We start from the raw sequence: 11543 nt of genomic DNA on the forward strand, positions 1-11543 counted from the left end.
GAACAGCGGAGAAATGTAGATACTTATTTGCATGGATGTGCCAAAACATTTGCAACTTCTTCTAAAAAATGTTTAACTGCTTTTTTCACAATTGCAGGGGAGCATTGTGAAATGTAGAAATGTGTACACAAATGCAGCTGAACTAAATGCAAAACTATATGTGATTGCATTCATGGTCACTTTAAGAAACCTCAAAAAGATGATTTATTATCAGTAAAAAGACATACAAAAAGTTAAATGAGTACAAGTTTACATACTGGCAATTACTGCACATAGCACCAGGGAACATTGAAATTACAGTACAATACAGTACAGTTTGTGTTTTCTTGTAAAGTGAATGGCCAGCCAAATAGTGACTGTCAACAAAACATTGACGTTCCCATCAGTGTTGTGTGAGGCCTCGGCAAATCATACCTGCTCATTTTAGAAGACCAGACTGGCAGGGCTGATCCCATACCTCTTATGCAACAGATTATTTGGGAAGCTCTTCGACGATAATCCTGGAAACTGAATTCCACCCCGTGGATGCATCACCGCGGGGATAGTCAGCGCAGGTCCCCACCCATACAGCCACGTCCACCAACCCTGCTTTCACACCCTCACACAGTCCTTCCACTGACAGAAAAAGAAAAGAGACAAAGACAGGACACATAAATTGTAGGGAACACCCAAAATACATGGCCACAAAACTGGTGTATTATGATGTGACCTCTCCCGATGTTTACTTCTTGAGCGCTACAGAACTTAATGGCACCACATAAAACGTTTTGCCTCCGAATAAAAAAAAAAAAAGAACGATTATATACACACTGTGTATAAAACATCACTAAGCATATGAGACAGTAGACTAGTATAGTGCAAAACTAGAGTTTTCCTCCATATAGCCTGGTTGGTGCCTTAATTTTATTTCATATTCAACCTTTGTGATCATACCTGAGGATGTTCTGTGGATATTGATGGTTGAGTTGAGCTCTGGACTGCCTTGGTCCAGGTATATGATGGACTCGATGGGCAGTGGTGCCATGCACTCTGCTCCATTGAAGGTGAAGTACCATCTTTGACAACATGCGTTCTTGCACTTGAGTCTGAGGGAGCCACTGAAGAGGACTCTGAGGGCGCTGTCTGAGCGCAGCTTGGTAAATGTGCAGTCCTACAAGACAGCACAGAAAAATGGCACTTTTCAGGGCTGAATAATAAATTCAAATGGACATTGCGATATAGTAAAATGCAATTTTCAAATCACAAAGGCTGCAATTTGGGGGAAAAAAACTCAGCAACATTTTCCAGCTATATAATAATTGGAATATAATGTAGTGGTGTTAATAAATGTTTCATGACAAATTTATATAAAATGTACTTCCCACTTGTATTCTGTTTTGCATGCAAATTCAACTTACAGCTATTTTCCCAAGGTCGATCCCATAATTCAAGGAGTTCCAGGCACACTGCTTGTAGTTGGGCCTCCAGGGCTCCTCGAAGATCTCGTTGATACATTCGCCCTTCTCCCCTTTGAGTCCATCACGTCCAGGGATGCCTGGAGTTCCGGGGATGCCGTTGGCCCCAGGGTTACCATCTCTGCCGGGAGTTCCTGCTGGACCCTGCATGCAGCTGCCATACTGCAGGAGCAAGCAAGTCGGAGGAAATGTGAATGTTGATGTCAAATCAGTTGAATCTATTATGTAACTTCCTGCTTCCTGAGAGCTAAAGTTTATGCAAAGTGGACACCTGGAATCAGCCAGCTTTTTTCTCCCCGGTAAAAAGCTCAAACATTTCAAAGTCGTGAAAACATATACTAATAAGCTGATATTGGCCAGCAGAAGAAAAAGATGGGACCGTGAACAACCATGAAGCATATTAATGACATATGTTGTCAAAAGGAAGGAAGGACTGGTTATAATATTTCTGGGCACGCATTCATGTTCCTACTGCCACATTTAAATAAATGCCACATCTTACTCAGCTGACTCAAACACATTCACAGGCTTGCTTAAAAACAGACCTATTCAAAACAATGGGCCTGCATGACTCTGCACTAGTTTCCTTTGTCCTGAATATTGCAGAGTGTCAATCATGTACAATACTGTATTGTACACACGTTTCTCAGTTTATATATTCACATTATATGCATGGATACTGTCTGAAACAAACTGACTTGTTGATATGCAACAGTTTCAGCCAATGACCATATGTTGATAGTTTACATTTTGCTGAACCAGCAGCAGTGAAGAGTAGTCAGTACATGACCAAAAGACATGAAGTTGAAAAATGTCGGGAGATGAGAACAAAGGGCTCTTAGTTACCGTATTTTCCTGACTATAAGGTGCACCTAAAAACGTAAAATTTTCTCAAAAGCCGACAGCGCACCTTATAGTCTGGTGGTCTTATATATGGACCAAATTCCTAAATTGAAACTGGCCCGAATCATTGTGTCATGAAATCAATCATAAGTGGCCCACTGAAGACTATGAATCATGACTCATAAAGACTATGGATCATTGTTTTGCGATTATAAAGTAATTTGTTGTGTCTGAAGTTGAAATAAAAAAGATAAAATGGAGAATGATTTAATTTGGATTAAAAATCTGACATGATGCATTAATGGTGAGCCTTATAATCCGGTGTGCCTTATATAAGGACAAAGTTCTAAAATGGGCCATTCATTGAAGGTGCGCCTCATAGTCCGGTGTGCCTTATAGTCCCGAAAACACGGTACTCCCCATTCAACAACATTTCTGCTTGAATCCCTCGGGGGGAGCTAAAACGGTACTTGGGAAGACGAACATCTGGAAAAATGCCTTTATTTATAGGGAATTGTGGTGTTCTGATGTCAGCTGGGGAAAGAGATGGCCAAGGGTCTGTTTTAGCCATGAGTGGCTTTGCAAGATTGATCTGGTAATGCGACATCAGTTCTGAAGGAAACTGGGAAGCCTGCGGTTAAAAACAGCAGACTTTTCTGGACAATATACCTGAAATTTGGAGCCACTAAGTATGAGCTGTACGAGTTTGACTTTGAAAACTTCTCAAACCTGTATTTTAGCTTTGATTTTCACAGCAAACTAATGAATGGATCCACTGTCCACTTGGGCACACTGTTGACTTTTATATCGGCTTCCAGCTCAAAGTTTGGTGCTGTCTGCATGAATTATACTGGAGAGTCCAAGCACACAGCTACAGTTACTGTACGTGAAGCATAAAGGCTGCATTTGGCCCTAAGTGTTGAGAACTCTGGAACACACTGAAGGGAGGAGTGCAACTCTCCAGAGTGAACAGAATGCTTGGCTACTCAGGATTAGGGAAAAAAATGTAAGTGATAACCATGCTAGTTGAACAAAAAGATCATCCTCCCAAAAATAGTTGAATGCATTTGGGGTTTCCAATGCCACAAGATTATATTATAGAACAACGTGCCATTCATCCTATCCTCCCATTGTGGTGAGAAAATTGCAGTTCCTAAGTACTACTAAAGGTCTTTAGGAAGATTTTAAGAGCAAAATGGTGCCTCAGGGCTTCTCAACACAGAGTATTAATGGGAACCTGGGGGAAGGTCTGGAAAGGCTTTGACAAATAAACAGCTTCATTTTCATTTGATGGATTCCCAAGAGCACAGAGAATGAGTGCATTCTATCTCACCAGTGGCCACCCACAACGTATGTAAATCCTGTTCAAGCAAGATTGGTTAAAAAAATAAAAATAAAGAGATTGGTGGATTAATAATGTATCTTTACATTTGATATAAAAACCAGGTGTTTAAACAAATCGGAATATATACAGACCACGCGCTATATACAGACCACGCGCTTCCTCTGGCTTTATTCCTCTCACCAAACCTAAATGATAATAATAGAAGAAGCAGCTGACTGTGCTGTATTTAAAAAAAAAAAAAAATGCAGCACATAATTTTGGGGGCAAAGTTAAGATAATTATGCGTATACTCAAGTGGACATTTTCACCGCAGTCAGTTGGTTTGGATGTATTATCAATGATCTCAAACATACGAAAACTTGCGCTTTAATTATTAGCCATAAATAAAATCTGACAACCTCATCTTGGACGCAGCGGATTCGTCCAAAAGGTCCCACCGCATGGAAAACGCCACATCGCTTTAACATGATGACGACCGAGTTATTTGCAATCGGTCTTACCTTATCCCCGTCAGGATCCTTTCGGTATCCTCTACTTCTCACCTTTTCCACGCCGTACACGGAGAAAGTCAAGCAGACGAGCAGTAGCAAAAGGCGCAGGGTTACAGGAGACATCGTTCGGTGCAACTGGGAACTTTGGAAGCGTCAATTCTCCTCCAACCTTGCGCTGATGCACTCTTTCAATCCAGGGGGAGGGCAGGATCAGCGGGTAGGGCCAGTCAACGCTCTTCAAGAAAACCGTTCCAAAGCTCAGCAACATGCAGTTTTCATGTGAGCATGGTCCTACAATTGGACCAATGTCTGCACTGTGCATGCGTGGCGATAATTCTAAGAAGAAAAAAAAAACGCACATCGATGCATGCAATAAAATCTTTTATTCACGTTTTGCTTTTTTGTTGTAAAAAAAAATACATACAATTAAAAAGGCGCATTTAAAAGAGATAAGAAGCAGCAAAACAATGTCAGTAAATACAAAAAAAAAGCTATAGCCACTATCAGCATCTGTAACAGATAAATGTTTCCCTTTAAATTGGCCACAGTGAGACGACCTTGACACTTAAACAGGAAGGTAACATTTTAATGAAATTTATAATCCTTGCACTGCAGATTTTGACAATGAATCCTAGTATAAATCAGAGAAAGACTTAAGTGTAGTGTATTTTATAAATAACCTCAAAACAAATTTGACAAATCAATTAAAAAAAAACTCTGCATGGTCACCAAAGCAAGTTTGGTTTCACAGACAGATTTTAATGCCAACAATGACATCACCGACACATGTCAAACATCTGCTCTTACCTTTTAAATAAAGCAAATTATCAAATTAAAAACATTCTTGGAATTAACATTCACTGGCCCAACCAACAGAGTGAGGAGCTGTACAACCAAAACATTCAAGAAAAGAAATACAATTATTATGACTTACCATATATGGATTTAAAAGTAGAACTGTATGATGATTTTTGATGACACACTCTCTTTCCTGGAATACATTAAACAAACCACAGGGACACTCCCCCTCATATTGAAGGTTTGGAAACATCATGACCTCACATTAAAATGCCCAGTGTAGTGACTAATCCATTGAATGGAGGGGAAAACAGAATATTCACATTAAGACTTCCATTAAGATTACCATGAAAAAACAGAAGACTCACAGTTTCAAATCAGTCCACAGGTAATAGTTGGCATAGAGCTATAGCGGTAAAAACTCGACTAAATGACTACAAATCTTAAAGTCACTCAGAATGCAAATTGAAAACAAAAACAAAATACTTTTGAAGTTGTGGAGGTAAATATTACTTTGTGGCTGTGCACACTAAGTAACTTTTCCTCAACTAATGGATACAATCAGAGTCAAGTGCCTGCCATCAGTGTCTCAGCAGTTGCTGTTCTTTATGTCCTTTTCCTCCTCAGACACCTTGGGCACCTGCTGGTGGGTGGAGTCTTCAATGCCGGAAGATGGGCCCTGAGCTGAATCCTGCTGTGTGATCGGAACTGGTCTGACCTCTGACTGCTCACTCTTTGGTGTCATCCTATGACACAAACAAAATTGGAAAAACATCTTTATGTATAAGAGGCAATAAGGGGCATGCTGGCTTCCTGCATTTTAAGCAGAACACAATTTGTAAAAACTGTTTTGTATTTGTTAAATTGTTTTTACACTTGTGTGATAAATACACCTTCATATGAATGTGTGTGAAGTAGCTCTGCATTTTCACATTATGCATTTATCTTTACAAGTTATCACAATAACTTGATTTTACAGTTCTAAGGCTATAATAAGACAAAAAAAATACCTGTTTAGCTAATAAAAGTCTTAGAATAGTGGAATGGAATAATCCAATTTGCTGTAGGAAACATTTTTTAAATACTGGAGGATGTTAACTAACGTCCCATCGCAGATTGTGTGAAACCAGAGAAGAGTCTTGCAACAAATATCATTTTTGAGTTCCAATTAAATCCGCAGACAAGAATATAAAATGTTAACAATAACAATTAACTTACAATGCATCCGGTACTCTGCTGTGTAAACTCCACGATTTGCTGCTAACTTGTCCGGAGCTCCCCCCTTTGCTACGTCTCTCTCCCTCTGCTCGCTCCTTGTCCTCACGCCTGGAGCTTCGGCTTGAAGTGCCCTTGCTCTGGCGCTCATGATTTCCCAGAGGTGAAGTTCCAGCACCAACGGAGGCGTTGGTTGGTGTGGCGCCGGTGCTTGTGCCCATAGACTTTGAGATGACCTTGAGCTTGTGTGAGGTTGACTTGTAGTGTTTCTTCTTGTGCTGGACACGACTGTTATGCTTGAGGAAGAACTCGCAGGACTCCTGCAGAACTCGGCGGCTCTCGCTGATGGGACTGTTAATCACGAAACATTAAAAAGTGGGCCTAAAAGCTAAACATGTCCATCATCAATGTCAAAATGACAAGGTCACCAAAATATCCTTACTCTCTTTTGCGGGTCCTGTTGAAAAAGTAGGCCCACTCAGTGCAGGTCTTTTTGCTGCTGACCCAGAACACTGCAGAGATTCCAACAACCAAGGTCATCAAGTACTTCACCAGAAACAGAGACAGGTCAGGTCGTTGATGCTCCGTTGTCTAAGATGGAAAAGAAAAGATATTTATTGAGCATGTGGACATTTATAGTGTTGGGCACATGGCTAAAACTTAATTTTTCATTTCCCAATGTATTTTTAAGCAAAATGGGTTAGAACATCCACCTCACAGTTGTGAGATTGGTAGATAGAATTGTGGCTCCAGCCTCCGTGTCGAGCTTGCATGCCCTCCACATGCTTGTGTGGCTTTTGTCTGCATACTCCGGTTTCCTCACGCATTCCAAAATCATGCTTATTACTTTAATTTAACTGAAAACGTACAATTTTCCTTAAGTGTGAGTTTGCATGGTTGTTTGTCAATATATGCCCTTCGGTTGCGAGATGGCAGAAAATAAAAAATTCTACAATGTCATTTCAGCTTAAAGTGAGGCAATGTATTTTTTAAGCCAAGATCTGTTGAGTGAAAATTAATTCGATTTTTTTTCTCTACTCCACCTAGCAATTGATTCAAAGTAACCCATTCTGCTTTTTAGCCTTAGCTCATTCCTCTACCTCCCGAGAGTGTTACACCTACCTTGTGTGAGCAGGGGATGCTATATTCTTGGCAGCGGTCATTGATCCATGTGTTCTCCCAGGTGCTGCGATGACTCTGTTCATAGGCGTAACATGCTAACAAGGTGACCAGTGGCACCAGGTAGAGGCAGCTGAACACAGCTATGCGGATCATAAACTTTTTGAGTTTCTCCTGGTTGCGCTCGTCGTGCTGTATAACCTGCCGCACGTGATTCAGAGAAATGATGCCCGCTAGGATGAGGAAGAGACCAACTATGACCCCCACACACAGGGGCGCGATCACAAAGTAGCGCAGGGCATCCAGATCGTAGAGTCCCACGAAGCAAACCCCGCTAATGTTGTCCCCTTCAACCTTGTTCAGGGCTAGCAGCATGACAGTTAAAGCTCCGGGGATTCCCCAGGCGACGGTGTGGAACCACACCTAAGGGCAGAACACACAAGAGATCTTTGAAGAGCATGCAACATGGAAGCTTATTAAAGACTGTCACTTCTGAGCAAATCTGAAGCCTCAAATTCATTTCAGTCTTGTCGGAACAGAGCTAAATGTTTTCATGTGTTCACTTCCAGATATAATCTTTTAATCTTACCGCTTTCTTCTCTATGGCTTCACAGCTCCATTTGGGTCCAGCTGCCAGGAACCAGGTAATGGTGAGTATGACCCACCAGACGATTCCAGCAATTGAGAAAAAGTAGAGGAGCATAAAAAGCAGAGTACAGCCTTTGCTTTGGGAGCCCAAGACAACTGTGTCCACACCAGTAGGGTGGACTGCCTTGTTACAGGCTGCGCCATTGCCCAGCAGGAAGCCAACAAAGTATATGAGTGAAACAAAACTGTAGCAGACGGCATAGAAGATTATGGGACGCTCGGGATAGCGAAAGCGTTTGACATCGATGAGGAAAGTAAGGAAGGTAAAGAGAGTGGCACTCAAGCAAATGATGGAGCACACGCCAATAAAATTCTTGGCAAATTCGATGCTGTTGGGTTTAAAATACATATTGGAACAAGGCGGAGCACAGTCCTGAGCTCCAAGGAATGATGCGCCGTGGCCAGGTTTAGATTTCAACTGCAGTGGGCACCAAAAGCCCAAATCCCTTTTAGCAGATATTGAGCTCATTGGGGTGGTTGTGGGAAGCTTGGTACGATCTCCTAAGCCACATGGGTCAAGTCTGAAACAGAAAAAAAAAAAATATCCATACAAAAAAAATCCATCAATGAACTAATCTTGCATAATTCATGAGTATTACTTACTTGTCACACTGTAGCTCAGGAGGCCAAATAATGCCAAAAATCTGAATGGTCGCCTGACAATCGGACATTACTGCCTCACAGTCTTCTTGGCAAGGCTGCAGCACTGTATTTTCCTCAGTGCATACTGGGAAGAAAGCCTGGCACAGGAAGTGGTGGACATTTGGGGAACAACGAAGACTTGCCAAGGGCATAAATGGCTGCAATGACATTAAAGAGAAAACATTCAGAAGAATTGCTGAGCAAAGATACAAGTTGCATTTCAGGTCACATGTTTGGTCCTGAATTACAGTACTTTTGTTAACTCATTCTTTTATGATTAGTTAGCAAAAAACAAAAAAAACTGTAAAAATAATCTTGAGATATCTGAAATGATCCCTCCATAAATATGCCACAGCTTGTTTCAATCCCATTTGTATCCTGACATGTATAACTTTCAAATACAGGTGAATGCCAGTGGAATGTTGGCCCATGGGCTAAACAAGAGAAAGTCTACTCCTGAAAATCCTTTGTGAAAGGGTGAGCTGGGTTAAATTTGAAGGCCTAGGTGATTACACAGTACAGGCTTTGATAAGACACTGCATAGTTTCTCTGAGGAGGTATGACTGTGTGCAGAATATGAAACTAGTGAGTGATTAACAGAGAGAGTGTATTCATTGTGGTATGCAGGACGGGCTTTGTGTGACTCTGGGCGTGTCCATCCCCTTCCTGAACGAATCAAAGGCTGCACACAACAAAGTTGATGATTAGTTGCCTGTGGCTGAGGCCGATGTGAAATCAGAAGCCTTTAACTTTGCCAGATGACACACAAAAGATTCCCTCAGCACCTTTCATGCTTGCCATTCTAACATGTGCAACCCAAACCGAGATAGCCTTCGGGAAGGCGATGTGATGCAATGATTGGAGAAAATAAATTCTGCCAAGAGACAAGACAACATAATACTAACAATATTTTGAGCAGCAGTGAATAAATGTCTGTACTGTATTTTCTCAATTTGACTATCTATAACCACCAAGGAACCACAGGCTTGCCCCTTATCTACTGTTTTAATTTTGGAAAAACAGTGGAACCTCTAAAAGAGTGAAGACCCTAAGACGGACTGTACAATTTGAAATTAAACTAGAATAAAGGCCTTACAATTGTGTGTGTGACAGTTAAGAATTTTAAAAATAAATTGCATGAAATGCATTGGTGAATCGATTCACTTTTGCTTGATGCTTATGTCATTTGTTACAAAAGTTAAGGTGGAGGCGTTTGTCACTCACCTCTATTTTATTGGCTGCAACATCCTGATCATAGTGCTCCATCATGTTGGGAAAGAAAGTCATGTTGTAGGACAGCCCCATACACCGATGAACCCGAATTGGCTCGCAGGTGAAGAGGCTGTGAGCACTACAGCTTTGCAGCCAAAGCAGACTCAACCACACTAACATCATCATCATGAGGGCTCACTGGAACCTTTGGGATAATTTATTTTCCAGGGTGAACAACTTGTTTCCTTTAGGTTCAGTTTGAGGGTATCTTAACCCGAATAGTGAATTATCCTGACTCTCACGGCTCCACCTATCCTGGGGTCATCTCATTGGAGGCGGTGGAAGGAGCAGATGGTGGTGCTTCCCCATTAGCCCGCTGCATGTGTTTTTAGAGAGAGACAGCCAACATAACTGAAATTAGAAAACAATAGAGCAAGAGTTAACCATCCAGCAGCTTGCATACATGCATGTTGTTGTTCAACAAATCCATCCAAGCACTCAACTTCAAGATTACGAGATATACGTAACTCCTCATTTTCCCTAGAGATCACTTGAGCTCCAACACAAAGACATCAATTGGATGGAATAGCACAGTCCTGTCCGTATGTGGGTGGGAATTTTAAAAATCCACGCTGATTCAGTCCAATAAGTCTCAACTTGTTTGGACTCATTAAACATGACTTCGGAATGTATCCACAACCTCACTTGCAATATTAATCTGAAATCTGGAATGGTTGGGACTATTATTATTATTAATTATTATTATTATTATTGATAACTTACTATCATACCTGTATCAAGACTGTAGAGTATTTGATTGGGCCTCTTACAGTAAGAAATATGTATAAAAGTGGTCGAGTAAAGGATATTTATGGAGACGGAAATCCATTCAAACACAGCAGTACAACGATTTACTTATAACCCCATATTACAGCTCTGTCATTTGCATACTACTCGTAAAAAAAATCACTTTCTGATTATGTGCCATTTAATACATTAGTTGCGTTCTCTTAACAGATTAGCGAATATGCAATAACAATAACACAACCAATGCATTTCGACGACTGTAATCTTACCGGAGGAGGGATGGAGAAATTTATTACCATAACGAATATAATATTGCAGGTTAATACCCGTAAACAGGTATCGATCTTCAGGCAGCAAAGCACCAACTTCTGGCACTGCGCAGTAAATATCGTTGCCTCGGCTGCTAACGTTGAAAGGCAAGTGGGGGCCAAAACAATTCTGTAGCAACACAAAACTTTGAAAAAGCAAACAAGAGGAATGAACAAACAAACTTACCAACAACTGTTATGAACCAAGTTTGAGCTGGAGCTTGATACATGGATAACTTTGGAGTAAACTCTGAGTGAAATTTGATAGCGTGTTTCCTGACAAAAAAAAAAACTAACCAGCTCCCGTTGGGCTACTCTAACCTCCTGCTGCCTTTGGGTCCATAGGAAAATTGTGTATCTCGACTGTGCGCGCGTGTGAGTGCGTGCTCGCAACATCGTTTGTTTTGACACCAGCGGTGATCATAGACTTTTTGTCACAGAAATTAAAGTGCCTGAAAATAAAAAAAAGAAAATTGTAGCTAATTTTGGTGGAAATTGATTCTGTGAAGCAGCAGGGCATCTGAAATTTCAACCTTTTAGAGACCCCACGAGGACCCCTGGTGTTCAGCCATTGACTCCGCATACAAACGTTGCTATTCCTATAGTATCCACTTGGTGCCGCTAGGCCCCCTTATTTATCAATGTCCATGTGACCAGCGGG

The 11543-nt window shown here is 41.1% G+C and overlaps 2 protein-coding genes across 4 annotated transcripts; both read right to left on the reverse strand.

Moving 5' to 3' along the window:
• Positions 1-176: 176 nt before the first annotated feature.
• On the reverse strand, positions 177-4452 carry cthrc1b (collagen triple helix repeat containing 1b). 2 transcript variants are annotated; one of them, XM_049730759.2, is made up of 4 exons: positions 4185-4452; positions 1398-1616; positions 934-1150; positions 177-615 (listed from the first exon to the last, which is right to left on the reverse strand). In XM_049730759.2, exons 1-4 carry the CDS (start codon positions 4254-4256, stop codon positions 473-475), a joined length of 651 nt encoding a protein of 216 aa, XP_049586716.1. In that variant the 5' UTR covers positions 4257-4452; the 3' UTR covers positions 177-472. The 2 variants fall into 2 exon arrangements, with proteins under 2 accessions (XP_049586716.1, XP_049586715.1); XM_049730758.2 differs by having other exon boundaries at positions 4143-4449.
• Positions 4453-4497: 45 nt separating this feature from the next.
• On the reverse strand, positions 4498-11239 carry fzd6 (frizzled class receptor 6). 2 transcript variants are annotated; one of them, XM_049730752.1, is made up of 8 exons: positions 11070-11239; positions 9780-10178; positions 8517-8713; positions 7855-8434; positions 7269-7688; positions 6589-6737; positions 6150-6497; positions 4498-5677 (listed from the first exon to the last, which is right to left on the reverse strand). In XM_049730752.1, the coding sequence occupies exons 2-8, from the start codon at positions 9954-9956 to the stop codon at positions 5521-5523; spliced, it is 2028 nt and encodes a 675-aa protein (XP_049586709.1). In that variant the 5' UTR covers positions 9957-10178; positions 11070-11239; the 3' UTR covers positions 4498-5520. The 2 variants fall into 2 exon arrangements, with proteins under 2 accessions (XP_049586709.1, XP_068508106.1); XM_068652005.1 differs by lacking the exon at positions 11070-11239 and adding an exon at positions 10844-10991.
• Between the last annotated feature and the right edge of the window lie 304 nt (positions 11240-11543).

Source organism: Syngnathus scovelli, chromosome 9, assembly GCF_024217435.2.
Source record: "Syngnathus scovelli strain Florida chromosome 9, RoL_Ssco_1.2, whole genome shotgun sequence".
NCBI classification, from domain to species: Eukaryota; Metazoa; Chordata; class Actinopteri; order Syngnathiformes; family Syngnathidae; genus Syngnathus; species Syngnathus scovelli.